Source organism: Pongo abelii, chromosome 18 (assembly GCF_028885655.2).
Source record: "Pongo abelii isolate AG06213 chromosome 18, NHGRI_mPonAbe1-v2.0_pri, whole genome shotgun sequence".
Classification (NCBI taxonomy): Eukaryota; Metazoa; Chordata; class Mammalia; order Primates; family Hominidae; genus Pongo; species Pongo abelii.
This window is the reverse complement of record NC_072003.2, coordinates 21,314,293-21,339,777: the sequence shown is the minus strand read 5'-3', so window position 1 is coordinate 21,339,777 and position 25,485 is coordinate 21,314,293. Positions and strand designations below refer to the sequence as shown.

General features: G+C 38.1%; 1 protein-coding gene and 1 non-coding gene across 8 annotated transcripts in view; both read left to right on the top strand.

Moving 5' to 3' along the window:
* The window catches only part of SMG1 (SMG1 nonsense mediated mRNA decay associated PI3K related kinase), a 114,605-nt gene that overhangs the window by 38,812 nt on the left and 50,308 nt on the right, over window positions 1–25,485 (top strand). For all 7 annotated transcript variants that reach the window (XM_024241383.3, XM_024241381.3, XM_024241382.2 and 4 more), the window contains 19 exons: window positions 1,374–1,499; window positions 1,878–1,950; window positions 2,872–2,969; window positions 4,697–4,870; window positions 7,336–7,560; window positions 9,834–9,935; window positions 10,658–10,927; window positions 14,418–14,548; window positions 14,698–14,859; window positions 15,554–15,672; window positions 16,143–16,230; window positions 16,320–16,421; window positions 17,040–17,180; window positions 17,732–17,931; window positions 18,315–18,511; window positions 18,680–18,844; window positions 19,943–20,097; window positions 22,583–22,725; window positions 22,876–23,077. In XM_024241383.3, coding sequence (XP_024097151.1) covers window positions 1,374–1,499; window positions 1,878–1,950; window positions 2,872–2,969; window positions 4,697–4,870; window positions 7,336–7,560; window positions 9,834–9,935; window positions 10,658–10,927; window positions 14,418–14,548; window positions 14,698–14,859; window positions 15,554–15,672; window positions 16,143–16,230; window positions 16,320–16,421; window positions 17,040–17,180; window positions 17,732–17,931; window positions 18,315–18,511; window positions 18,680–18,844; window positions 19,943–20,097; window positions 22,583–22,725; window positions 22,876–23,077 — 2,873 coding nt within the window. The remainder of the gene's footprint in view (window positions 1–1,373; window positions 1,500–1,877; window positions 1,951–2,871; window positions 2,970–4,696; window positions 4,871–7,335; window positions 7,561–9,833; window positions 9,936–10,657; window positions 10,928–14,417; window positions 14,549–14,697; window positions 14,860–15,553; window positions 15,673–16,142; window positions 16,231–16,319; window positions 16,422–17,039; window positions 17,181–17,731; window positions 17,932–18,314; window positions 18,512–18,679; window positions 18,845–19,942; window positions 20,098–22,582; window positions 22,726–22,875; window positions 23,078–25,485) is intronic.
* Window positions 16,762–16,865, top strand: LOC112131404 (small nucleolar RNA U13). The gene has a single exon (XR_002913484.1). It is a non-coding gene; the product is annotated as a small nucleolar RNA U13 (small nucleolar RNA).

The window sequence follows — 25,485 nt, the reverse complement described above, 5'->3', positions numbered from 1 at the left end:
CTATAATGTTTTAGTATGCATCTCCCAAGAATAAGGTTTTTCTTCTGTATAACAAGAATATTGTAATCATACCTAAGAAAATGAATTTTATTACGTATGTGTTCTATATTCAAATTTCTGTAATTACCCCTAAGATGTCTTTTAAATGATTTTTAGCATTGATAGTCTGTGCCTGTGTAGATTATAACACTGGCTATTGTAAAATAATGGTTTTCTTTTTCTCTTTTTTTTTTGAGAAGTAATCTTGCTCTATTGTCCAAGCTGGAGGGCAGTGGCACGATCTCGGCTCACTGCAACCTCTGCCTCCCAGGTTCAAGCAGTTCTCTTGCTTCAGCCCCCTCAGTAGCTGGGATTACAGGCATGTGCCACTGTGCTCTGCTAATTTTTATATTTTTAGTAGAGATGGAGTTTCATCATGCTGGCCAGGCTGGTCTTGAACTCCTGACCTCAAGTGATCCACCTGCCTCATCCTCCCAAAGTGCTGGGGTTACAGGTGTGAGTCACCACTGCACCCAGCCTAAAATGATGGTTTTCTGATTCTAGCATTTCTTTTATAAGATTGCTATGTAAAGCAGAGCTTTTCCTTTTTTAGGGAAAAATGTTTTTTAACAGCTGCAAAATAAATATTCTTTCAATGGAATGACAAATAATTATTTATTATTTTATTTTTGCCATATATTTATTTTAAAAATTTATGTATAATGGTAACCTGAGCCTGCATGTTTTTCATGTGTGGTGCCATACTGATCTTCTTTAATTTTAATATGAAGCAAGTATTAATATACTAAAGCATAAGTTATATAAAATTTGCTTTATATTTTGGATTGCAAAGTAATTGTTGTACTTTATAGAAAAGTTTCCCAAATCCATTTTACTTTTTTGTATTTGAAATTTAATCACAGATAGAATCTTAGAGCATTTAGGGATATTACAAACAGATGTTATTAAGGACCGATGTTAACTGATGTCAAAGGACTAATATTAACAAACATTGAAGAAGAGAAAACAGTATTTGTTTTTAGCTTAACATCTTAGTGGAGTGAAATATTTTCAATTTATTTTATTTATTTATTAATTATTATTATTTTTGACTTGGAGTCTCGCTGTATTGTCCAGGCTAGAGTGCAGTGGTGCAATCTCAGCTCACTGCAACCTCTGCCTCCTGGGTTCAAGCAATTCTTGTGTCTCAGCCTCCCGAGTAGTTGGGATTTACAAGTCAATTTTTTTTTTTTTTTTAACTAAAACTACAGAATCTATTTTTCTTAGTCTCATACTCAGTTTTTTATGTAGTCACTTAGTAAATAATGAACCTAATTTGCTTGTTTTCTCCCTATTTTGTTGAATGTTCACGGTTTGTAACTTTTATTTTTAAGCTTGTAATGACCAGCCTGCAGTCTATTCTTGAAAATGTGGATACACCAGAATTGCTTTGCAAATGTGTTAAGTGCATTCTTTTGGTGGCTCGATGTTACCCTCATATTTTCAGCACTAATTTTAGGGTGAGTTCCTCATTCCGCTTTTCAGATCATGGGGTGAGGGGGATGGTTGTGTGTGTGAGGAACTGAGGAATCAGATGGAAAACAATGCCTCTGATCCTTTGAATATAATCAGTGGTATTTGAGGTTCCAGGGTTAAATACCGCATTTTTCTTTCTGACATTCATACCTTAAAATATTTGAAGAAAATAAACTATTTCATTGTTGTCAGAAATGTAGTTCTTTTATTTTCTTGCCCCTCTCCCGTTTCTAAGTTTCTAGAATGTCGAGTAGGTAGAACATAGATGCTCCTTTTAGGATCTTTTGGTGTGAAATGGTCCACAGGTGAATGGCAGTAATATCTTAAAATGATTGGCCCCCTCTCTCTTTGTTTCCATCAAGGATACAGTTGATATATTAGTTGGATGGCATATAGATCATACTCAGAAACCTTCGCTCACGCAGCAGGTATCTGGTAAGTCTTGCAGCGTATGCCAGTTATTTAAATACTGTCGGGGAGAAGCAGTGGTCCCCCAGTGACCATCTATCAATACCATTTCTTTAATAATGCAAGAAAACTAATTCAGAGAAATGTTTTATTGTAAATGAACATTACTTGTTAGCTAAATATATATTTTCAGAGGAAATTGCTAGTAGGTGGGTAGAGTAAGTACAGACAGGACTTACCCAAGTTATTTGTAGTTTGTACTGGTAGGAAAGTATATGGTAAGAATATATTGTAGTGGCAGTACCCTGAAGTGGACAATGGAAGATCCAAGTTATTTGTAACATTTTATTGTTTTTCTGGTTATTTTTTTAAAAAAGGAAATACAGGGTTAATTTGGAGAATTGTCATAAATGAGAAATGGTTTTGTTCCCCATTTTTTTGGAGTTAAGTGAATGACTAGCGTGGCTCATTTGCACATTTCAGCTTGTTTCAAGTGTCCTAGTTTTTCGTAACTTACTTGGTGGAATAAACTTTTGAAAATAGGATATTCAGGTGATAGTGGTCTGTTTTATTTTCACTGAGGAGATGAGTATACACCTTTAATGGTTAGTTGTGGCCCTGGGATTAGCCAGGCCAATGGTAGATTGTGGCATTTTAGTCTTAAGTCATGTGTAATGACAATATAGATATGAAATTTACTGAAAAAGTAAGGAAATAACATTTACATGTTAATTTCTGCAGAAATTAAAGAGGTATTAATTAAAGAGGTATTGGTTAATCATGATCAGCATGTTTAACAGTCTTAATTTTATGATATAGGACATGTTTTAGGGTATGCTGCTTGAAAACCAGATACCTCTTAAAACAAGCCTCTTATATTTTTTTAATTTGGATTTTTTGGTGTTTTTTTCCCCCCTACCCTTTCACAATTTCTTATACGATTCCAAGGGTGGTTGCAGAGTTTGGAGCCATTTTGGGTAGCTGATCTTGCATTTTCTACTACTCTTCTTGGTCAGTTTCTAGAAGACATGGAAGCATATGCTGAGGTGAGTATATAGAAAGCTGTTTCTTAAAATTTTGATTAAGAAAAAATCTTAAATTATGCTAGATTTATTTTAAAATAGCTCAGACCTCCTGACATTTAAGCAGAAATTACAAGCCCATTGCAGTATTTTAAACTTTTTTTTTTTTGAGATGGAGTCTTGCTCTGTCATCCAGGCTGGAGTGCAATGGCACGATCTCGGCTCACTGTAACCTCCACCTCCTGGGTTCAAATGATTCTCCTGCCTCAGCCTCCCGAGTAGCTGGGATTACAGGTACCCGCCACCATGCCCAGCTAATTTTTGTATTTTTAGTAGAGACGGGGTTTCACCATGTTGGCCAGGCTGGTCTCAAACTCCTGACCTCAGGTGATCCACCCGCGTCGGCCTCCCAAAGTGCTGGGATTATGGGCGTTAGCCCCCGTGCCCAGTCAGTATTTTAAACATTTATTTCAGTTGTGTTTAAGTTACCAGGAGAATTACTGGAGAGACTAAAAGAAACGTTGCAAGCTTCGTATTTCGCAAAGCTTTACATACTCTTGGTAGCTGGTATTTTTCTAAAGACATTTTTTGTTATTTATTTTTGTTTTTTGTTCCCAGTCTTTAGAGTCTTAAAGCAAATTGATGTTGTGTTATAAAAAAACACAAAACACCAAAAGCCCCTAAAGATTTTCCTCTTACATATGTACAGGAGATCTTGAATCGTACTTTGGAGGACAAGCCTTGGCTTCAGCCAGCTTTTGTGGCTGTACGAATATAGCATAGGAGCTTTAAGAGTGCTACTGAAGCCTCTGTTACTGATGCTTGGCTTTTCTGGCCCCACTGTCGTGGCTTAACTCTGTGCCATCTCTTACCTGAATCTCTTTGTGTTTCTCCCCTATTCAGATCAACCAATCAAGGTTCCCATAAAGATTTTAGCCTCATCTTGTTTTTTTCATCTTTGATGCTTGTAGTCAACAGGAATTCAGTACCTTTAGCTGTACTGATGTGTTTACTCTTTCCTAGAAAAGCAAGGAAATGTTTTGCCTCTGCGTTGTTTTTTCTTTGCCCCCACACCTAGAACGTCTTTTTTCACAACCCACGTTTAAAGCTGATCTACCTCTCATAAGCCACACATTCTAGTTTGTAGAGATGCTTCCCCTTGTTATCCTTAAGATCTAATTCTCTTCTGTTATTTCGGTGCTTAATTTTAGGTAGATGTATACATTGGTTCTAGTATCCCAGTTTTTGCGAATCTTGTCCTTTTCATATATCGTACTTCTTCAGTTACACATCTGTAGACCAGGTCTTATAACCTCCCTTTGCTCTTCATGTGCATGCTCTTGGTTTGGAGGACTTACTGTTGAGCTGAGTGGCTCAAAGAATACCTAGAATGAGATTTTTAGCCAAAAATGAATTCAGGAGTGGCAAAAGCTTCCGTCTTCATTTATACCTACATATAACTAGAGCATATGTGCTAGAATTTATTTTTCCCCAACAGCTTTCTGAGTTGATTTAAGAGATTATTTCCTTAATTTGTTGTCTGTTGGGTTTAATGATGGCTTTTTGAAATAATTAGGTAAAACCCATTTTTATATTTAGAGTCATGAATATTCTCATGGGCCAGAGTTCTCTTTCTAAAAGCCTAAAAATCTATTCTAAAATGAATTGATTGAAATATTTTAGAGGTTTTTTTTTGTTTTTTTTTTTAAACAATGTATTACTTATTAAGAATGCTGTGAATTCACATCCAGGACCTCAGCCATGTGGCCTCTGGGGAATCAGTGGATGAAGACGTCCCTCCTCCATCAGTGTCATTACCAAAGCTGGCTGCGCTTCTCCGAGTATTTAGTACTGTGGTGAGGAGCATTGGGGAACGCTTCAGCCCAATTCGGGGTCCTCCAATTACTGAGGCATATGTAACAGATGTAAGTGCTTTTGCGCATTTCAAGTGTCATTCAAAAATAAAATTGTTTTACACTGTAAATGCTTCTCTTTACATGGTGAACTGTTATTAATCCTTCATTTGTTTAGCATGTATGTAGGTATGTATATATGTATATATTGTCTGACTGCTTTCTTAAATAACTAGAAAAGTAGGGAATCCTGTTATATCTCATCCTCCTTTCATCCAACTCCCCTACCCTCCCATGACAAAAGGCCCTCTGAATTTTTAAGTCTTATTCTTTAGTTTTTAAATAATATTTATTATAATTTTACTTTTAAATTATTGGGTTTCCTTTTAGTTTTTCAACATACTACAAATAGCACACTATAGGAAAAGCCTCAGAAAGTAATCTTCTCTGAGCATAAGATGGAACTCATATGAAAACTTGTATACCTCTATATTCTTTGATAGCCTGATATCAAAGAACATAAACAAATTAAAAATGAGGTAGCTAGATTGCCACACTTCAGCAGCCTCAAACATTAGCTGCACTGTATGTAGCACATCCAATGAGGATTCAGTGGAAAAGACCCAAGAAATGAACCCCAGGCATTGTACTCTGCTTTGAATAATTAGGAGAAAGAAGCATGTGTGATACAGTCATAAAAGATTTAATCTAACTGATGAAAATTTTACTGTTAGGATAAAACTTGCTTTTAGGAGCATATACTTTTGCTGAACACGTTGCTGGATAAAATAGGATATTGATTATATAGATATATAAAATTTTTAGTAAGTTGTGTACTTGAGCAGAAATGTCAGAACTTAAAGATAAATGAAACCAGCATATTGGTATTTTAAACCAATATGGTTTCAAAATGGTTTAATATCTTTGCTTCATTTTTAATGTCTAAAAGGTGGTTGTTTGAAGACTGTACAGAGTTGAAATAAAAAGCCATTAATTCAGACATAAAATAAAAGGGAGATAATTTATAGGATAGGTGTATATTGATTTATGAGGATCTTTTAGGCCTTTGAGAATGGTAGAATGGTGGGTTTTTTATTTTATTTTATTTTATTTATTTTATTTGATTTTTATTTTTTTTGGAGCTAGAGCCTCACTCTGTCACCCAGGCTGGAATGTAGTAGTGCAATCATAGCTCATTGTAGTCTTGAACTCTTGGGCCCATGTGAACCTCCCACCTCACTAAGCCCTACAAGCGAGTGTCACCATACCCAGCTTTTTTTTTTTTTCTTTTTAAAGTGGGGTGGTGCCATCACGACTCAGTGCAGTCTCTATCTCTTGGGCTCAAGTGATCCTCCCACCATAGCTCCTGCTAATTTTTTATTTTTGTAGAGATGGGGTCTCAGTGTCTCCCAGGCTGGTCTTGAACTTTTGGCCTCAAGCAGTCTTCCCACCTCAGCCTCCCAAAGTGTTGGGATTATAGACATGAGCCACTGTGCATGGCCAAGAATGCTTCCCCCTCTGCCCCCATTCTTTTGTTTCTTTTTTTTTTTTGGAGACATGGTCTCTGTTGCCGAGGCTGGAGTGCAGTGGTACGATCTTGGCTCACTGCAGCCTTGACCTCCCAGGCTTAAGTGATCCTCCCACCTCAGCCTCTCAAGTAGTTGGGACTACTGGTGCGAGCCACCATGCCCAACTAATTTAAAAACAAATTTGGTAGAGATGAGGTGTTGTTATGTTGACATGGCTGGTCTCAAACTCCTGGACTCAAGAGAACCTTCCAGCTAATCCTCTCAAAGTGCTAGGATGATAGATGTGAGTCACTGTGCCCAACCTCCAAGGATACTTTTAATGAAAACTATGGGTAGACTAAACAAAATCCTATATATATTGGTTGTTAAATATAGAAATATTTTTTAACATTTGCTCTGTTTTCTCCCCTATTTTATTAGAAATTTAGTACACAATTATTGGCCATTATAGTTAAGTGGGAGATTTTGTTTGTGTGTGTATTGGAAATAATATGATTTTTGAAGATATTATGTGGTAAGCATGAGAATGCTTATCTTTCAAAAGAGACCATCAGTAGATAGAAACTTTAATAAGCTTCAAGTGACTTGTATGTTTAGTTTTCAAAGATTGATTCCCAAAAGCCCAAGAGCTAGCTTGTAGTATGTGTGGGCAGGCTATTCCCATGCTGTCAATACCATTACTGTCATGGTGTATTTCATGATAAAGATTCTGAGCTTCAGCCATTTAGTGACATTGGGAGAAACGAAGTTGGGTATATGGGAAATAGAGGATGGCAGATTCCATTTCCTGTCATAATAGCACTTTAGGATTTTTTAGTCAAGATCATGCTTACATACTGTACTAAAGATATCATTATTATTCAACTACTGAGAACTAGAATATTAAGAGACTGCTGGCAAGGCAAGCAGTTAATTTTCAGTTGAAATTGCTTTAAATAAAAAGTATTTTCTTGCTTTGTGGAAGCACGTGAATGTTTTTAAAAAGCTGCTTGTTTTCCCCATTTACAGGTTCTGTACAGAGTAATGAGATGTGTGACGGCTGCAAACCAGGTGTTTTTTTCTGAGGCTGTGTTGACAGCTGCTAATGAGTGTGTTGGTGTTTTGCTCGGCAGCTTGGATCCTAGCATGACTATACATTGTGACATGGTCATTACATATGGATTAGACCAACTGGAGAATTGCCAGACTTGTGGTACCGATTATATCATCTCAGTCTTGAATTTACTCACGCTGGTATGTGAATTATTCTTTTCCTTTTTAATGTGTTGGTTTATTCAGGCCCTTAAATTGATATGTAAGAAATTAAGGGCTTTGTCTGGGCATGGTGGCTCATGCTTGTAATCCCAGCGCTTTGGGAGGCCAAAGCAGAAGGATTGCTTGCATCCAGGAATTCTGGCACAGCTCGGGCAATGTAGTGAGACCCCATCTGTACAAAAAGTCAAAAATTAGCTTGGTGTAGTGGCGTGCACCTGTAGTCCTAGCTACTCGGGAGGCTGAGGGAGGAGGATCGATTAAGCCCAGGAACTTGAGGTTGAAGAGAGCTCTGATTGTGCCACTGCACTCAGCCAAGGTGACAAAAAAGGCCCTGTCTCCAAAAAAGAAAAAAAATAAGGGCTTTGCTTTATTATATATTTTTTTAGAGTACATTCATCAGTCTTATAATCTATGCTTTCATTTTAGTGTCTATTTACTTTTATTTTTAATGCAATTTTTTTTGAGACAGGGTCTCACTCTGTTGCACAGGATGAAGTGCAGTGGCATGATTTTGCCTCACTGCAGCCTTGACCTCTTGGGTTCAGGTGATCCTCCCACCTCAGCCCCGCCAGGTAGCTAGGACTGCAAGCGTGCACCACCACACCTGGCTAATTTTTTGTATTATTTTTGTAGAGATGGAGTTTTGCCATGTTGCCCAGGCTGGTCTTGAATTCTTGGGCTCAAGCAATCCACCTGCCTTGGCCTCCAAAAGTACTGGCATTATAGGCATGAGCCACTCTGCCAGGCCTCTATTTTTAGTGGTTGGTAGCTAGTCTCAGTGTAGCTTTACTCGTTTTTTTTTTTGAGGAAACATTGCTCTACGCACCAGATTCTTTCTTTTTTTCTTTTCTTTTCTTTTTTTTTGGGTCACAGGATCTTGCTGTATTCCCCTGGTTGGAGTGCAGCGGTACAATCAGAGCTCACTGCAACCTCAAACTCCTGGGCTCAAGTGATCCTCCTACTCAGCCTCTCGACTATCTGGGACTACAGATGCATGCCACCATGCCTGGCTAACCTTTGTATTTTTTGGAGAGAAGGGGTCTCACTACATTGTCTAGGCTGGCCTCAAATTCTTGGTCTCAAGTAATCCTCCTGCCTTGCCCTCCCAAAGTGCTGGGATTACAGGTGTGAACAATCATGCCTGGCCTCCTTTAATTTCTTTTCTTTTTTTTTTTTTTTTTTTTTTGAGATGGAGTCTCGCTCTTTTGCCCAGGCTGAAGTGCAGTGGCGCAATTGTATTTTTAGTAGAGACGGGGTTTCACCATGTTAGCCAGGATGGTCTCGATCTCCTGACCTCGTGATCTGCGTGCCTTGGCCTCCCAAAGTGCTGGGATTACAGGCGTGAGCCACCGCGCCTGGCCGGCCTCCTTTAATTTCTTAACCGTAAATATCCTCCCCCCACTTTTATTATGGACATTCTGAAGCACATAAAAATAGGGAGCATAGTATAATAAATTTGTACGTATTTAACACTCAGTTTCTATAATTAGAAAGAAATGGCCCATCTGGTTTCATCTAGGCCTCTTTGCTATCCTTTCATCTCCAACTGGGTTATTTTAAAGCAAATTCTAGATGACATTCTGCTGAGCATTTCTGCCAGAATTACACCTCTTTTTGCTAATGTGAAAAAATGCCCATGATAACTGTAAAATACGTGTGTCTTATTTAGGTGTCTAAACACTTTAATGTCACAGTATTAAGGCCTTAAAATATAGCTTAGATATATTTTTCTAAATTAAAAGACTTTATTTTTTAGATATACAGAAAATTGAGCAGAAAACAATGAGTTCCCATATACCTTCTTCATCCCAACAGTTTCTCCCTCATTAACGTATTGTGTTAGTGTGGTACATTTATTACAAAGGAGCGAATATTGATATATTATTATTAACTAATTTTCTAGTGTACTTTGTGTTATGTATTCTGTGGACTTTAACATGTGTAATGACATGTATCCCCTATTACCAGTATCATACAAGATAGTTTCACTTCGCTAAAAATCTTTTATGTTCTACCCACTCCTTCCTCATTCCCTCTCCCCATTCCTCCCTCCCTCCATCTTAAGCCCATGGCAACCCCTGATCTTTTTACTGTCTCCGTCGTTTTGCCTTTTCCAAAATGCCATGTAGTTGCAGTCATATAGTATGTAGCCTTTTCAATTGGCTTCTTTCACTTAACAGTGTGCATTTAAGGTTTCTCCATGTCTTTTTGTAATTTGAGAAGCTCATTTTTTTAAAATTTTATTCTTTTAGATTGTTGAACAGATAAATACGAAACTGCCATCATCATTTGTAGAAAAACTGTTTATACCATCATCTAAACTACTATTCTTGCGTTATCATAAAGAAAAAGAGGTAAGTAATACATTGATAATGAATTTTGACAACTTGAGTGACTGACGAGTTGGACCTAATATTGCTTACTAGGCTATATAAGTGAAATTGAGTGAAATGTGAAATGTTTGATTTAGAATATAGTGATTGTATTTGTTCTTTTAAATTTATATTTCTTGATAATCATACTGAATGCTTTCATGAATGATGTGCCAGATACTCTTTTCAGACTATGCATCTTTTGCTGTTATTAAATTTATTAAATTTTCATAAGGGTAAAACAAGTTGACACATTTATAAAGTTATAAATTAAGAAGTACTGTATACTTTGTAAACAAAAATGACTGGCTTTTCAACCACCCCCTAGTCAAATCCACCACAGACTTTCCTGGTAGATTTAAGAAACCCAGTCTTAAACTGCTGTTTGCATATGTTTTTTGATGTTGATTATTTAAAAAAAAAAAAAAAGAAACGGCCATTTCGGAAATTTCGTATTGACAGTTTTCATTTATAGTACTCTTTATTTGTGATAAAACTTTATGGATTTGAAATAGCATACTGATCTGTGTCAGTTTTCTGATTGGTTTTTAAAAAATTAAAATATTAAGTGCTACGGACAGTGAATTGATCAATCTTAAATTTATTTGTATCATCAGCACTAATACAGATAGTGATTTATTTTCCATATAATTTTAGAAGATTTGTCTTCCATTTATCGCTTCCTTGAATTTTTTGTTTTTCAGGTTGTTGCTGTAGCCCATGCTGTTTATCAAGCAGTGCTCAGCTTGAAGAATATTCCTGTTTTGGAGACTGCCTATAAGTTAATATTGGGAGAAATGACTTGTGCCCTAAACAACCTCCTACACAGTCTGCAACTTCCTGAGGCCTGTTCTGAAATAAAACATGAGGCTTTTAAGAATCATGTGTTCAATGTAGACAATGCAAAATTTGTAGTTATATTTGACCTCAGTGCCCTGGCTACAATTGGAAATGCCAAAAACTCACTAATAGGGGTGAGTCTTTAATTGTAATGACTTTTTTTACCCACAGTTAAGCCTTTTCTCATTACATATTTATGTATTTCACTGTCATGTCAACATGTCTGCAGAATCACTGTGTGTAACAAACAGCCATATTTAAGACATGCCTGGATAAATAAAATTGGTAGGAATGTTTTCTTGCCATTATATTTAACTTTTCTTCTTCTTTTTCCTTGACAAATCTTGATGAGTTTTTTATATTAGTTTTGTTTTCTAGAAAATGTCTTATGAATTTCTCCTATTTGCTCTAGCGTGCTTATAGAAAATGTCAGTGTTTCTTACAGCTCAAATTTGTATAGTTGTTTTAAAATGCGGTCTCTTTCTTCTTCCTCTGGTACTTTTTTCTTTCTGTCTACTGAAGTTAGTTCTTATACATGGTCTTATATTTTGGCTGTCTCTTTTCCGTAGGAACATTCATACAGGTTGAATATTCCTTATCTGAAATACTTGGGACTGGAAGTGTTTTCGATTTTGGATTTTGGAATACTTTTTTTTTTTTTGGAGATGGAGTTTCACTCTTGTTGCCTGGGCTGGAGTGCAATGGCGCCATCTTGGCTCTCTGCAACCTCCGCCTCCCGGGTACAAGCGATTCTCCTGTTTCAGCCTCCCAAGTAGCTTGGATTACAGGCATACGCCACCACACTTGGCTAATTTTTTTGTATTTAGTAGAGATGGGTTTTCACCATGTTAGCCAGGCTGGTTGTGAACTCCTGACCTCAGGTGATGCACCTGCCTTGGCCTCCCAAAATGCTGGGATTACAGGTGGGCACCACCATGCCCAGCCGGATTTTGGAATATTTTTGTAACACTTACTGGTGAGCATCCCTAATCTGAAAATCCTAAATCTAAAATGCTCCAAAATTTGAAACTTTTTGAGCACCAGTATGATGCCCCAAGTGGAAAATCCCACACCTGACCTCATGTGATGAGTCCAAACTGTTGTATGCACAAAATTATTTAAAATATTGCATAAAATGACCTTCAGGCTATGAATAGAAGGTGGCTATGAAACATAAGTGAATTTCGTGTTTAGACTTGGGTGCCATCCGCCACATATCTCATTTTATATATATGCAAGTATTCTCAAATCCAAAAATATACGAAGTCTGAAACACTTCTGGTACCAAGCATTTTGAATAAGGGATACTCAACCTGTAGTCTTTCTTTTGGGGTGGGGGGGGGAGGGGGGAAGGGTTTTTTTTTGTTTTTTTTTTTTGGAGACAGAGTCATGCTGTTGTTGCCTGGGCTGGAGTGCAGTGGTGCAATGTCGGCTCACTGCAACCTCTGCCTCCCGGGTTCCAGCAATTCTCCTGCCTCGGCTTCCTGAGTAGCTGAGATTACAGACGCCTGCCACTAAGACGGGCTAATTTTTATATTTTTGGTAGAGACTTGGTTTCACCATATTGGCCAGGCTGGTCTCAAACTCCTGACCTCAGGTGATCCACCCGCTTCAGCCTCCCAAAGTGCTGGAATTACAGGCATGAGCCACCGAGCCCAGCCTGTTTTTTTTTTTTTAAGTAATTTGACGTGGTCCTGCTCTTGATTTATATTTATTGTTTATGGTTTGTGTATTTCTTCTTCCTATTGGATCACACAGAGTTGAAAAACATTATTTTTAATAGAAAGTAATAGGTGTAGGCTGGGCACGGTTGCTCACACCTGTAAACGCAGCACTCTGGGAGGCCAAGTCGGGCTGATCACTTGTGGTCAGGAGTTTGAGACCAACCTGGCCAACATGGTGAAACCTCGCCTCTACTAAAAATAGAAAAATTAGCTAGGGGTGATGGTGCACACCTGTAATCCTAGCTACTTTGGAGGCTGAGGTAGGAGAATTGCTTGAACCCAGGAAGTGGAGGTTGCAGTGAGCTGAGATCACACCACCACAGTCCAGCCTGGGCGACAGAACCAGACTCTGTCTCAAAAGGAAAAAAAAAAAAAAAAAAAAAAGAAACAAAGAAAGAAAGTAATAGACGTAATTAGGGAATAAGTTTTTAGGAGGAAAAAGGTAAAACTTGATGTTTGCGCTTGCATGTGCTCCGTGTTGTTTGATTGGATTGCCTTGTATAATTCCATAGCTGCTTCGCTTATTACCAGTTACAGCTTATGTTTGAAGTCACAATAAACTCTTCTTCAAACACGAAAGCTTGATTTTTGAGGAATTCACATTATTTACAGATTCAAAGATGTTTATGTCCTGTACTCTAGAAATAAGGAGAAAGTGGGTGAGGATGGGTCAGTCAGGTGGAATGGAGTGTCTTGGCAGTGTAAAGGAAAAAGATGGATGGAAAAGGTGTAGAGTGGCAGGGTGTGCCTTTGTTTCCTTAACCAAGGCACCTTGCCATTTGCAGTATGTGGAAAATTGAGGAAATACAGTCTACTTCCCCAAAAGGCACATACAAAGGGCTTTGTTTAGACCAGAGATCAGCAAACTATGGTTCATGGGCCAAATACAGCCCAGCACCTGTTTTTTGTTTGTTATTTTAAATGTATAATTCACTGATTTTTTAGTATATTCACAGAAGTGTACAACCATCACAACACTGGCACCTGTTTTTGTAAAGAAAGTTCTCGTTGGGCTGGGTGCAGTGGTTCATGCTTGTAATCCCTTGGGAGACCGAGGCGGGCGGATCAGTTGAGCTCAGGAGTTCAAGACCAGTCTGGCCAACATGGTGAAACCCTATCTCTACTAAAAAAATACAAAAGTTAGCAGGGCATGGTGATGGGCACCTGTCATCCCAGCTACTTGGGAGACTGAGGCAGGGAGAATTGCTTGAACCCTGGAGGTGGAGGTTGCAGTGAGCCGAGATCGCACCATTGCACTCCAGCCTGGGCAACAGAGTGAGAGACTCTGACTCAAAAAAGAAAGTTTTCTTGGAACACAGGTACTCATGTTCCTGTGTTTTGTATGTGGCTGGTGTTTTGTTTTGTTTTGAGAGAGAGTCTTAACTTCGTCATCTAGGCTGCAGTGCAGTGGTATGATCTCGCGTCACTGCAACCTCTGCCTCCCAGGTTCAAGCGATTCTCCTGCCTCAGCCTCCCGAGTAGCTGGGATTACAAGCGTGCGCCACCATGCCCAGCTAATTTTTGTAATTTTAGTAGAGATGGGGTCCCGCTGTGTTGTCCAGGCTGGTTTCAAACTCCTGGGCTCAAGTGATCTACCCACCTTAGCCTCCCAAAGTGCTAGGATTACAGGTGTGAGCCACTACACCTGACCTGTGGCTGTTTTATTACTGTAGCGATAGATGAGGAGTTGCTGCATTGCATAGAGATGCTATATTGCATGCAAAGACTTTACTGACTTCACAAAAAAGTGTTTGTCCCAGGTGTAGTGTACTAGATCCCTTCCAATCTGTAATTTTAATTTAAAAATGTCCAAATAGGGACCTGTTTTGAAGGATAAACTCTGTATGCTTGTGCTTATTTTGGAGAAACCATAAACTTACTTTGTTTTGTACATGATCAGATGTGGGCGCTATCTCCAACTGTCTTTGCACTTCTGAGTAAGAATCTGATGATTGTGCACAGCGACCTGGCTGTTCACTTCCCTGCCATTCAGTATGCTGTGCTCTACACATTGTATTCTCATTGTACCAGGTACTGTATTTACAAATTTTTCTTAAGAACCCCACAAAACATTTTATTTTTTTAATGGATAGATTTTAAAGATGTATGTTGATTTAACTTTGGACTTGCTTGCTTTCTTTGATTAAAGATGAAAAGATAATCTGTGCTTTGTCTTTCAGGCATGATCACTTTATCTCTAGTAGCCTCAGTTCTTCCTCTCCTTCTTTGTTTGATGGAGCTGTGATTAGCACTGTAACTACGGCTACAAAGAAACATTTCTCAATTATATTAAATCTTCTGGGAATATTACTTAAGAAAGATAACCTTAACCAGGACACGAGGTAACAGATATTATATAGTATGAACTATTCCTAACTTTGTTAATTTGCCTTTATAATTTGAGAATAAGAAATGTGGATTACAAAAAATTTAAAAAAATGTGGATTATAGAGGTGAGGTAGAGCAGCTTCTTTATTGTCAAACACCTTATAATTTGGTTTTATTATTTAATCTAGGTTTTCTTATTCTTTCTGAAAAGAAATACATGAAAAACCTCAATCCCCACCCCCAGTGTTTCATAGAAGAATATATAGATTTTTAATATTCTTTGCTTTTTTTTTTTTTGAGACGGAGTTTTGCTCACTGCAACCTCTGCCTCCCAGGTTCAAGCAATTCTCCTGCCTCAGCCTCCCAAGTAGCCGTGATTACAGGTGCTCGCCACCACACCCAGCTAATTTTTGTATTTTTAGTAGAGATGGTGTTTCACCATGTTGTTGGCCAGGCTGGTCTTGAACTCCTGACCTCAGGTAAGCCACCACACCCGGCCTCTTTCCTATTATCATGCTGCGTTGGGAGGTTTTCTTAAAAGGCAAACAACAATTTTGGCAGTAATTTCTATAGTTTCATTTTTTATTTTTTATTGTTTGAGATGTTTGAAAAACCAAGAGAAAACCAATGTAAGAAGACTAGGCTTTTAACGTTTTTTTTGTTTTTGTTTTTTTTAATGTACAGTCAATTGTATATTTTGTATTTCAGGAAACTGTTAATGACTTGGGCTTTGGAAGTAGCTGTTTTAATGAAGAAGTCCGAAACATATGCACCTTTATTCTCTCTTGCATCTTTCCATAAATTTTGCAAAGGCCTTTTAGCCAACAGTAAGACTCTGTTTTCTTTTTCTGTTTTGTTTATCAATCCTTAAAAGGGTCTTTGGTAATGGGAGATGGTCATCAATCAAGCTCTTTTCCTGACCTGAAGATGTGTAATCCTCATTTTAATGACAGATACACAGTCTTGATTTTTTTTCATTCTTAGTATTAGAAAAATGTTTTGAAGTGGTTGTCACATTTTTAAGCTTACGTGAATGTTTATAGTTTGCATATACTTTTACATTTTCTCTCAGAAAAAGTTTTGTGTGATGACCCGTCAGTTATATTACATGGGTTTTGTTGAATGTATCATTTTTCCAAATGTGACAGTCAATGAGGATTCTGGACAAGAACAGTGCCTAGTCTATAGCAGGCACTCACTCTTTGTTGAATGAATGAATGGATTCAGATAATTATGACAAACTGGGATATAATTTCTTTTGGCCAGCTGAAAGTAACTGTCTTTTAATGTTTAATAGCTCTCGTCGAAGATGTGAATATCTGTCTGCAGGCATGCAGTAGTCTACATGCTCTGTCCTCTTCCTTGCCAGATGATCTTTTACAGAGGTATGAAATTAAGATCATGTCTTTTGACATTAACCCTAATAACCTGGAAATGTTAACACACCTGCTTTGTCTATTTCATTCTTTCATAGATGTGTTGATGTTTGCCGTGTTCAACTAGTGCACAGTGGAACTCGTATTCGACAAGCATTTGGAAAACTGTTGAAATCAATTCCTTTAGATGTTGTCCTAAGGTATAACAGTTGTTTTGGAGCAAAGACATTCTGTTATATTTACAGCCTCTAGTGGTTGTCTACTTTAGGAGAAGACAAATCACCTATTAGAGCATTAATGACACATCTTTTATGGCCCTGCTTGTCAATGATTGAAGTGATGTCAAATAATCAAATTTTGCAGGTCTGCAAGAAAATTAAAAATTTTTAATGAGCTTTATAGGCTCACAATAATTAGTATGGAATAACTCTTATAGTGCCAAAATATGTTTCTTAGTAGCTCAGATATTTGAAAAACTAAACAGTAATCTTTTATTGTTTTTGATCAAGTTGATTTGGGAACTTTAAGAGCCTAAACTTGATCCTTTTGTAATACATAAGCATAGTGATTGGGTTTTTATGTTCACATGTTTGATATGCCTCCCTCAAATCCTCTTATGATGTCGGCACATTACCCATCTGAGGTGAATAAAAAAAGGATCTATAGTTGTAATCACATCTCTGTATGCATTTTAAAGTCTCAATTTTACTATATTTTTGCCTCCAGTGAGTTAATAAGTAAATAATCCACTTACAGTATGTGCTAACCTTTTAAGCTAAAACATTTTGCATAACAACAACTTTATTTTCTGTCTACAGCAATAACAATCACACAGAAATTCAAGAAATTTCTTTAGCATTAAGAAGTCACATGAGTAAAGCACCAAGTAATACATTCCACCCCCAAGATTTCTCTGATGTTATTAGTTTTATTTTGTATGGGAACTCTCATAGAACAGGGTAAGGCATTTCTCTGACTGTTTTATGTGGGAAACATAATTTTAAGATTCCCTTGACTTTACATGCAGTTTTGAAGAGAAAATATGTTTGGGGGTGGCAGAGTATCAAGTAACATTCTTCTCATATGGGTTATTTTAGTTTTCATCAATAGGAAAATTGCTTTGAAGATAGCATCTGTAGAAACAAAAATGGGCTTTGAAATTGAGTAATGAAATGTGGTTAACAGTTAACTGATGTGATGTCATTAACACTTTGGGGAATAGGGTGGGGGTGGAGATATTCTAGAGATGCTTAGTTGCATTGAATGAGTTTCATTCCTGACTGACATGAGCCATTTACCCTAATCATCCTTCCACACTGTACCTCATCCTGTTAACTATAAAAGACCTCAAAATGAGAGGGGGGGACATAATGCTTCTCAGTTTCATAGGTTTTGCCTTTTTTGGAGTAGGGAAAATTACAGTTCCTTATTCCCATTCCCCTTGCATTTTTTTTTTCATTATTAAAATGAAGTTGTCATTGTCTTTTAAATATGAAACTACTATTCCCAGGAAGGACAATTGGTTGGAAAGACTGTTCTATAGTTGCCAGAGACTGGATAAGCGTGACCAGTCAACAATTCCACGCAATCTCCTGAAGACAGATGCTGTCCTTTGGCAGTGGGCCATATGGGAAGCTGCACAATTCACTGTTCTTTCTAAGCTGAGAACCCCACTGGGCAGAGCTCAAGACACCTTCCAGACAATTGAAGGTAACTCACTCAAGCTTTGTGATGTGAATACTTTCAAAGCCTTATTAAGAAATAATGGATTTTTAAATCTTTGTTAAAGATTTGAGAGTATATGATTTTTTTGAAAAAAAGTCAGTAATTTTCAGGTATGTTTGTTAGAATAAGCTTTCATTGAGTAATTGCATTGGAAATATGTGTTTTTTTCCCAAAACTTATGAGAGTTGTGTGGAAAAAATATATATTTTTTCCCCTAAAATGAAAGATGTTTCATGTTGGGATTTTTTATTTTTAAATGATGGGTAGACAGAGGATACTTGATAAATGTGAATTTGTCATAAAAAATTCACACTTATTCTAAGAACTTTAAGATTTTTAAAAATTCAGAATGTTGTCTTTGATTTCAGGTATCATTCGAAGTCTCGCAGCTCACACATTAAACCCTGATCAGGATGTTAGTCAGTGGACAACTGCAGACAATGATGAAGGCCATGGTAACAACCAACTTAGACTTGTTCTTCTTCTGCAGTATCTGGAAAATCTGGAGAAATTAATGTATAATGCATACGAGGGATGTGCTAATGCATTAACTTCACCTCCCAAGGTTGGTTTCCGTGAGATAGTGTTGTTTTATAGCAGTTTAATGGTCACAGCTGGCAGTATGTGCAGAGCTGAAGTCACAATAGACTTGTGTATTTGGTTTATATATAGGTGAGGCATCCTTACCTACAAATTGAACCAGTCCTGAGCTTTTCTTTCTCTTATCGTAAAGGTCATTAGAACTTTTTTCTATACCAATCGCCAAACTTGTCAGGACTGGCTAACGCGGATTCGACTCTCCATCATGAGGGTAGGATTGTTGGCAGGCCAGCCTGCAGTGACAGTGAGACATGGCTTTGACTTGCTTACAGAGATGAAAACAACCAGCCTATCTCAGGTAAAGTGGTGTGTTTGAAATTCATTTTAAGTCTGTTAATAAGAAAAACATGGTTTAATTCCTTTGGTATGATTTAATCTATGGATAAAATAAGTTAAAGCTTGGATTCATTTTCAAAGGTTTTGATCCTGTATTTTGTAAAAGCAACAACTGCCAGAGTTACCTATTTTATTCGTGTTAAAACAGTGTTAGAAGTTAAAATAATGTTCATGTTTTTGTTCATGTTAAAACAATATTCATGTTAGAACACGTTAAAACTATATTTCTTACGTGCAAAGTTTAGAACTCTAAAGGTAATTCTGAAAATTTGTTTATGGGAGAAATTTTTTATTTATTTATTTATTTTTTGAGACGCAGTTTCATTTTGTCGCCCAGGCTGGAGTGCAGTTGTGCGATCTCGGCTCACTGTAACCTCCGCCTCTCGGGTTCAAGCCTCTTCTTGCCTCAGTCCCTGGGATTACAGGCCCCCGCCACCATACCCAGCTAAGTTTTGTATTTTTAGTAGAGACAGGGTTTCACCATGTTGGCCAGGCTGGTCTCGAACTCCTGACCACAAGTGATCTGCCCACCTCAGCCTTCCAAAGTGCTGGGATTACAGGCATGAGCCACTGCACCTGGCCAGGAGAAATTGTTTTTATAACGTATGACAAATGCTTGAGTAATTCCTGGCTTGAAAGTGGGCTCACAATAAATAACTGGAATCCAAAAATAACAAAATGTTTAGCAATTCAGGTAATGTCAAGCAGTATTCAAACACATGAAGTTAATAATTCTTTAATTTCTGTTTATTTATATTTAATTTTTGCTTTCTTTTTACTCCACGTGTTATTCCTACAGAGGTCACAGGTTAAATGTTTGGGTAACTTTGGGGTGGGGGTACAAACATCCATGTGCTGCTAAGGTTCTGTTAGTCACCCTTTGTGGCTATTTTATATGTAACATTTTAAAGAATTCTGAGCTAAATAATGTGAAAATTGTGAAAATAATTGTTAAATACATTTGGCTTTAAGCAGGCACAGACTGTGATCACTTGTAAATTTTATAGGGATTTATGTTTTAATGGTATTGGGTGACTAATTTTTCTGAATGCGTTTTCAGGGGAATGAATTGGAAGTAACCATTATGATGGTGGTAGAAGCACTATGTGAACTTCATTGTCCTGAAGCTATACAGGGAATTGCTGTCTGGTCGTCATCTATTGTTGGAAAAAATCTTCTGTGGATTAACTCAGTGGCTCAACAGGCTGAAGGGAGGTAGGTTGGAGGGAAGGAAATGGGTGATAGAATTACTTTATGTTTAAATTCTTTGTATTACTCACTGACATTGTAGCCAAATCTTAAAACAGCTTTGTTTGCTTTCAGCATTGAAGCTTGCTATAAATCACTTCACCAGGAGGCATCTTCAGTTTGTTCTTTAGTTAGCAGCAATAGTTGAGTGCCTTTCTTACTTAAGAATTAGTGACAAATCACACTGTAAAACAAGACCTGTCAGTTGTTTTATAAATGCTTTTGAAATTGATCCCTAGTTGAGCTCCTTCCCCCTCAGAGTCTGATACAAATTACCTTTTATTGTCAAGAGTATTTGCTCATTAGTCCTGTGAACTCTACATTCAGACTCATTGCTTCCTCCAGGTAGAGGAGCTTGTACCGTAATATTCTGTGTCCATTTATGTTAGTTTAATGAAATCTTGCGAATTTAGGAAAATAAAAGAACTACTCATACTTCCATATCTTTGTAGTAACTTCTGGTGTGTGTCCTTTTGTAGTTCCATGTTTCCATATCCATATGCTTTGTAATTCTTTTTTCTTTCATGTCGTTTTCTCCACTCTTCACCAAAACAGCAGCGTACATAGGCACATGGTTTTATGATCTGTTTTTCCCACTCAATATTTAAAAAAAAATTTTGCCATGTTAGGCTAGGTTCGGTGGCTTACATCTGTATTCCCAGCACTTTGGGAGGCCGAGGCAAGTGGATCACCTGAGGTCAGGAGTTTGAGACTAGCCTAACATGATGAAACCCTGTCTCTACTAAAAATACAAAAAATATTAGCGGGGTGTGGTGGCACATGCCTGTAATACCAGCTACTTGGGAGGCTGAGGCAGGAGAATCGGTTGAACCCAGGAGGCGGAGGTTGCTGTGAGCCCAGGTTGTGCCACTGCCCTCCAGCCTGGGCAACAAGAGCAAAACTCTGTCTCAAAAAAAAAAAAAAAATTGACATGTTAAATATTCTATAGTGTTATTTTTAATAAAGATTTGTATTTATGAGTGTACCATAATTTAATATTTCTTACTGTTGGGCATTAAGGTTGTTTCTGATTTTTTTTTACTAAATGTACCATAGCACTTAATATCTTTGCTTATATTTCTGATTACTTTCTTGGAATCCATTCTCATAAACTGATTTACTAGAAGAAAGGCTGCCAAACCATAAGTCTTATGATATATTCTATTGCTAAGTTACTCTACAGAAAAGATGGCTGCAGTTTATACCCTTAATAACAGAGTACCCCCTTCCCTTCATCTTTGTGGTTACTGAGAGTCACTGAGAAACAAGAATGCTGCCACCACCATCAGCGAAAATAGTTATTGTACTTTACATTTCTATATTTATTAATGACTAATAGTAGAAGTTGCCCCATATAATGACCTTTTGTGATTTTTTAAAACATGGATCATGTCTTCATGGCCTCTCAATTTTTCCTGTGTTAATCTGTGAAATTTTATTAAATACTAAGATTGTTGATGCTATCCAATTTCTTGATTTATAATTTGTTTTTAATGTTTAATGTTGTATTTCAGCATTATGCATCTAGATCTGTTACTTGTGCATCTTTTCTTGCATTTCATCCTTCTACAAAGCCTTTCCACACACTGACATCAGTTACTTATCAATATTTTCCACTAGTTATTTTATACTGTCTTACATTTTTTTAAAAACATTTAACCACTTTTAAATTTAGTTTCATAGTTGTGAGGAAGACATCAAACCTCCCCCGACCATAGTCAACTCACTGTTTTAGCTCAGTTTATTCTTGCACCATTTTTTGTGGGAGGGGGAAAATGAGATATGTGTGTTAAGACTCCTTTGGGGCTGGGCGCGGTGGCTCACGCCTGAAATCCTAGTACTTGGGGAGACTGAGGTGAGCGGATTGCTTGAGCCCAGGAGTTTGAGACCACCCTGGCCAACATAGCAAAACCTTGTTTTAGCCAGGTGTGGTGGTGGGCGCCTATAGTCCCAGCTACTTGGGAGGCTGAGGTTGGAGGATTGCATGAGCCTGGGAGGGCAAGGCTGCAGCGAGCCATGATCATGCCACTGCCCTCCAGCCTGGGTGACAGTAAGACTCTGTCTTAAAAAATAAGTAAGTAAGTAAGTAAAGGCTAGGCGCGGTGGCTCATGCCTGTAATCCCAGCACTTTGGGAGGCCGAGGCAGGCGGATCACCTGAGGTCAGGAATTCAAGACCAGCCTGGCCAACATGGTGAAACCCCATCTCTACTACAAATACAAGAAAATTAGCCGGGCATGGTGGCGAGCGCCTGTAATCCCAGCTACTCAGGAGGCTGAGGCAGGAGAATCGCTTGTACCCAGGAGGCAGAGGTTGCATTGAGCTGAGACAGTGCCATTGCACTCCAACCTGGGCAAGAAGAGCAAAACTTCATCTCAAAAAAACAAAACAATAACAAAAAAGTAAGTAAGTAGATAAATAAATAAATAAGACTGCTTCAATTTGCTTTTCAGGTTTGAAAAGGCCTCTGTGGAGTACCAGGAACACCTGTGTGCCATGACAGGTGTTGATTGCTGCATCTCCAGCTTTGACAAATCGGTGCTTACCTTAGCCAATGCTGGGCGTAACAGTGCCAGCCCGAAACATTCTCTGAATGGTGAGCGTTCAGTATTTTTAAATAAAGCAAAAGTTATAGTAATATATTTTGTACTGATGATCTTATTTTATGTTTTTAGGTTTCTGTGCTCTTTGAAATATTTCTAATTGATCTGAATCTTTCTGTTCTTATTTTATAAAATACTTTCAGGTGAATCCAGAAAAACTGTGCTGTCCAAACCGACTGATTCTTCCCCTGAGGTTATAAATTATTTAGGAAATAAAGCATGTGAGTGCTACATCTCAATTGCCGATTGGGCTGCTGTGCAGGAATGGCAGAACGCTATCCATGACTTGAAAAAGAGTACCAGTAGCACTTCCCTCAACCTGAAAGCTGACTTCAACTATATAAAGTAAGACTTTCTTTTTCCAGTTATAAAACAAATTTCCAATAACTATGATGTTTTTCCTATGGCAAAAAAATATTAAAATTGGTCATATGTAGTAATACAAAATGGTTATATTTCTAACTTACTGCCATTATGAAAATGACAACAGGAAACTGACGTCAGAGGTGAGGGAAGGTATTTGTATAATGGGAAAACACTGCTGAGATAGTCATTTGGTATTAATTTTCAGAACCTATCATTCTAAAACCTTAATACAGTTTGAAGATTATGCCAGAGTGAATATAAAGAAAAATTTGTGCTGCTTTAGAAAGAATCACATTTGATGGCTTAGTTTCTAAATGAGGTCTGAATATATCAAAAACATTTCTTCTAATGAGGACAGAGTTTGTGAACATCTGTAAATTAAACTTTCTTCTCATTCCTCTGTGCTTTTATTAATTCTGTAATTCAAAACTGAGCACTCACTCTGTTGCAGACACTTGGCTGGGAAGATAAAGGTGATTAGACTTTGTCTGATACCCTTGCCTTCTACTGCTAAATGGGTTAATGTGTAATTGCTTCACTGAGCATGTACTATGACCCAGGCAGCACATAAAACAGACACAAATTCCAACCTTTTAAAGCAAAGATTAGATAAAGAATATTGATAGAAGGATTAATTGGACCTCACTCACCTTTTCTGTGCCATAAGGAAAGCAGTTAGGTAAAGCTGAACTTCTTGGGAGGGAAGACAAGGTCAAGGCATGCCCATCAAGATGCCCTTTGGGCCTAGACCTGATGTGAGAATGATGGGCTTGGAGTGTTCTGGAAATAGCTGGGAGGTCTGTGTGTTTAGGAGCACCTTAAACAGTAGGATATAAGGGCAGAGAAGTAGCTGGGAACTGAGAAAAGAACTTTGGCTGTTATTCTAGTAAGATTGAAAATTTCAGGTGGGATTTGAACAGAGATGTGTTGTGATCTGACTTGGTGGTTCATTCTGCTATGGTGAAGAGACTGGAGGTGGGGGGCAAGTATGGAAGCATGGAGATCATTAATTTGTGGGGGCAATGGTAGAGGGAAGAGAAACAATGCTATTAACTGGAGTAGGAGCACACAGAGAACAAGCCATGTTTTAAGGTTTCTATTGAAATGTGCAGATGAGATTGTTGGGTAAGCTGTTAAGAATTGGATTTGGAACTAAGGAGAAAGTCTAAGCTTGAGAGATTTGCAGATCATTAGTACACAGAAAAGGCCCTCTTTCCTTTTCAGTCTCTATACTCTAGAGCCTTTGTAAGCAACCAAACCAGAGAGAAGCCTCTGGAGTGAAGAGGAAGGCAGGCCTGGGTCAGAATCCTAGTTTAGCATTTTTGTGAAAGGATAGAAGAGGAAGCCATTCAAAAAAATACAGGGACATTGAGAAGGGAAGCGTCCTAGATATAGGACATCCAGATGAGAGTAGTCAGCCTTGTCAGTTGCTCTAGGGATTATAAGGAAAAAGAGTTTTGTAGAGAGACAGAAGAAGCTAGATTGAATACTATTGAGTGGTAGAAACATTTGAAAATGAAAAGCTTGAGGCAAGTTATTTGGTCAGTGAGTTTTTCTTGAAGTCGAGGATAGGAAGCTGTTGCTGGAGGGAAATATGAGATGTTTATTTTAAATGTTGGAGAGATTATGTTCTTTTGGCCAAGGGGAAGGAGCCACTAGAAAGCAGAGGTTGAAGAAACAGGAGAAAGAACATTGATAGATTAACTGGCCCTCACCTTTTCTCTGCCTCAAGGAAAGCAGTCAAAGTTGGTATAGACAGAATTTCGTCAGTGTATGGTGGATTGGGGGTAGGGGTAGAGGAAATTAAAGCCTGTGTTTTTTTGTTTTTTTTCTGAGGACTGAGTCATTAGCCAAAAGCATAGGGCATTACAGAGCATAGTGGGGACTTGGGGAACCTGCCACTGGAGAGGACTTAGGACCTTTTAATGGCAGAAATGATGAATGTGTTGGCAGCAGTTCATCAGTGCCCAGTACTCAAGGGTCCCCCTGAGAAGCTGGTGGTTGCACTGATATAGGTAGGCACAGAATAAGTCAGGTGATGTGCCTTTCTAGCACTGGCCTCAGGCTGAGTTATAAGGGAAGTTACACAGCGAGAGGGACAGGCAAAGATGGAAAAGAGGGAGAGTGAGAACCAGTGTCTTCTTCCTGGCTGGAGAGCCCGTGTCATGAAAATGGGGACAGGGTGAGGGATCTGAAAGGAGCAGCATAGAAGCTGGGAGGATGAGGCCTGTCTTCCTGGCGTTGATGCTGCAGGACTACAGGAAAGAATTTCAGAGGTGTCATTATTTTTCATATAAGCAGATGAAAGAGAAGAATTCTTTGAAAAAAGAGAAGTAGGTGAAAAAGGGAGAGACAGAGGGATGCCAGCAGTGAAAGAAGCCAGGACT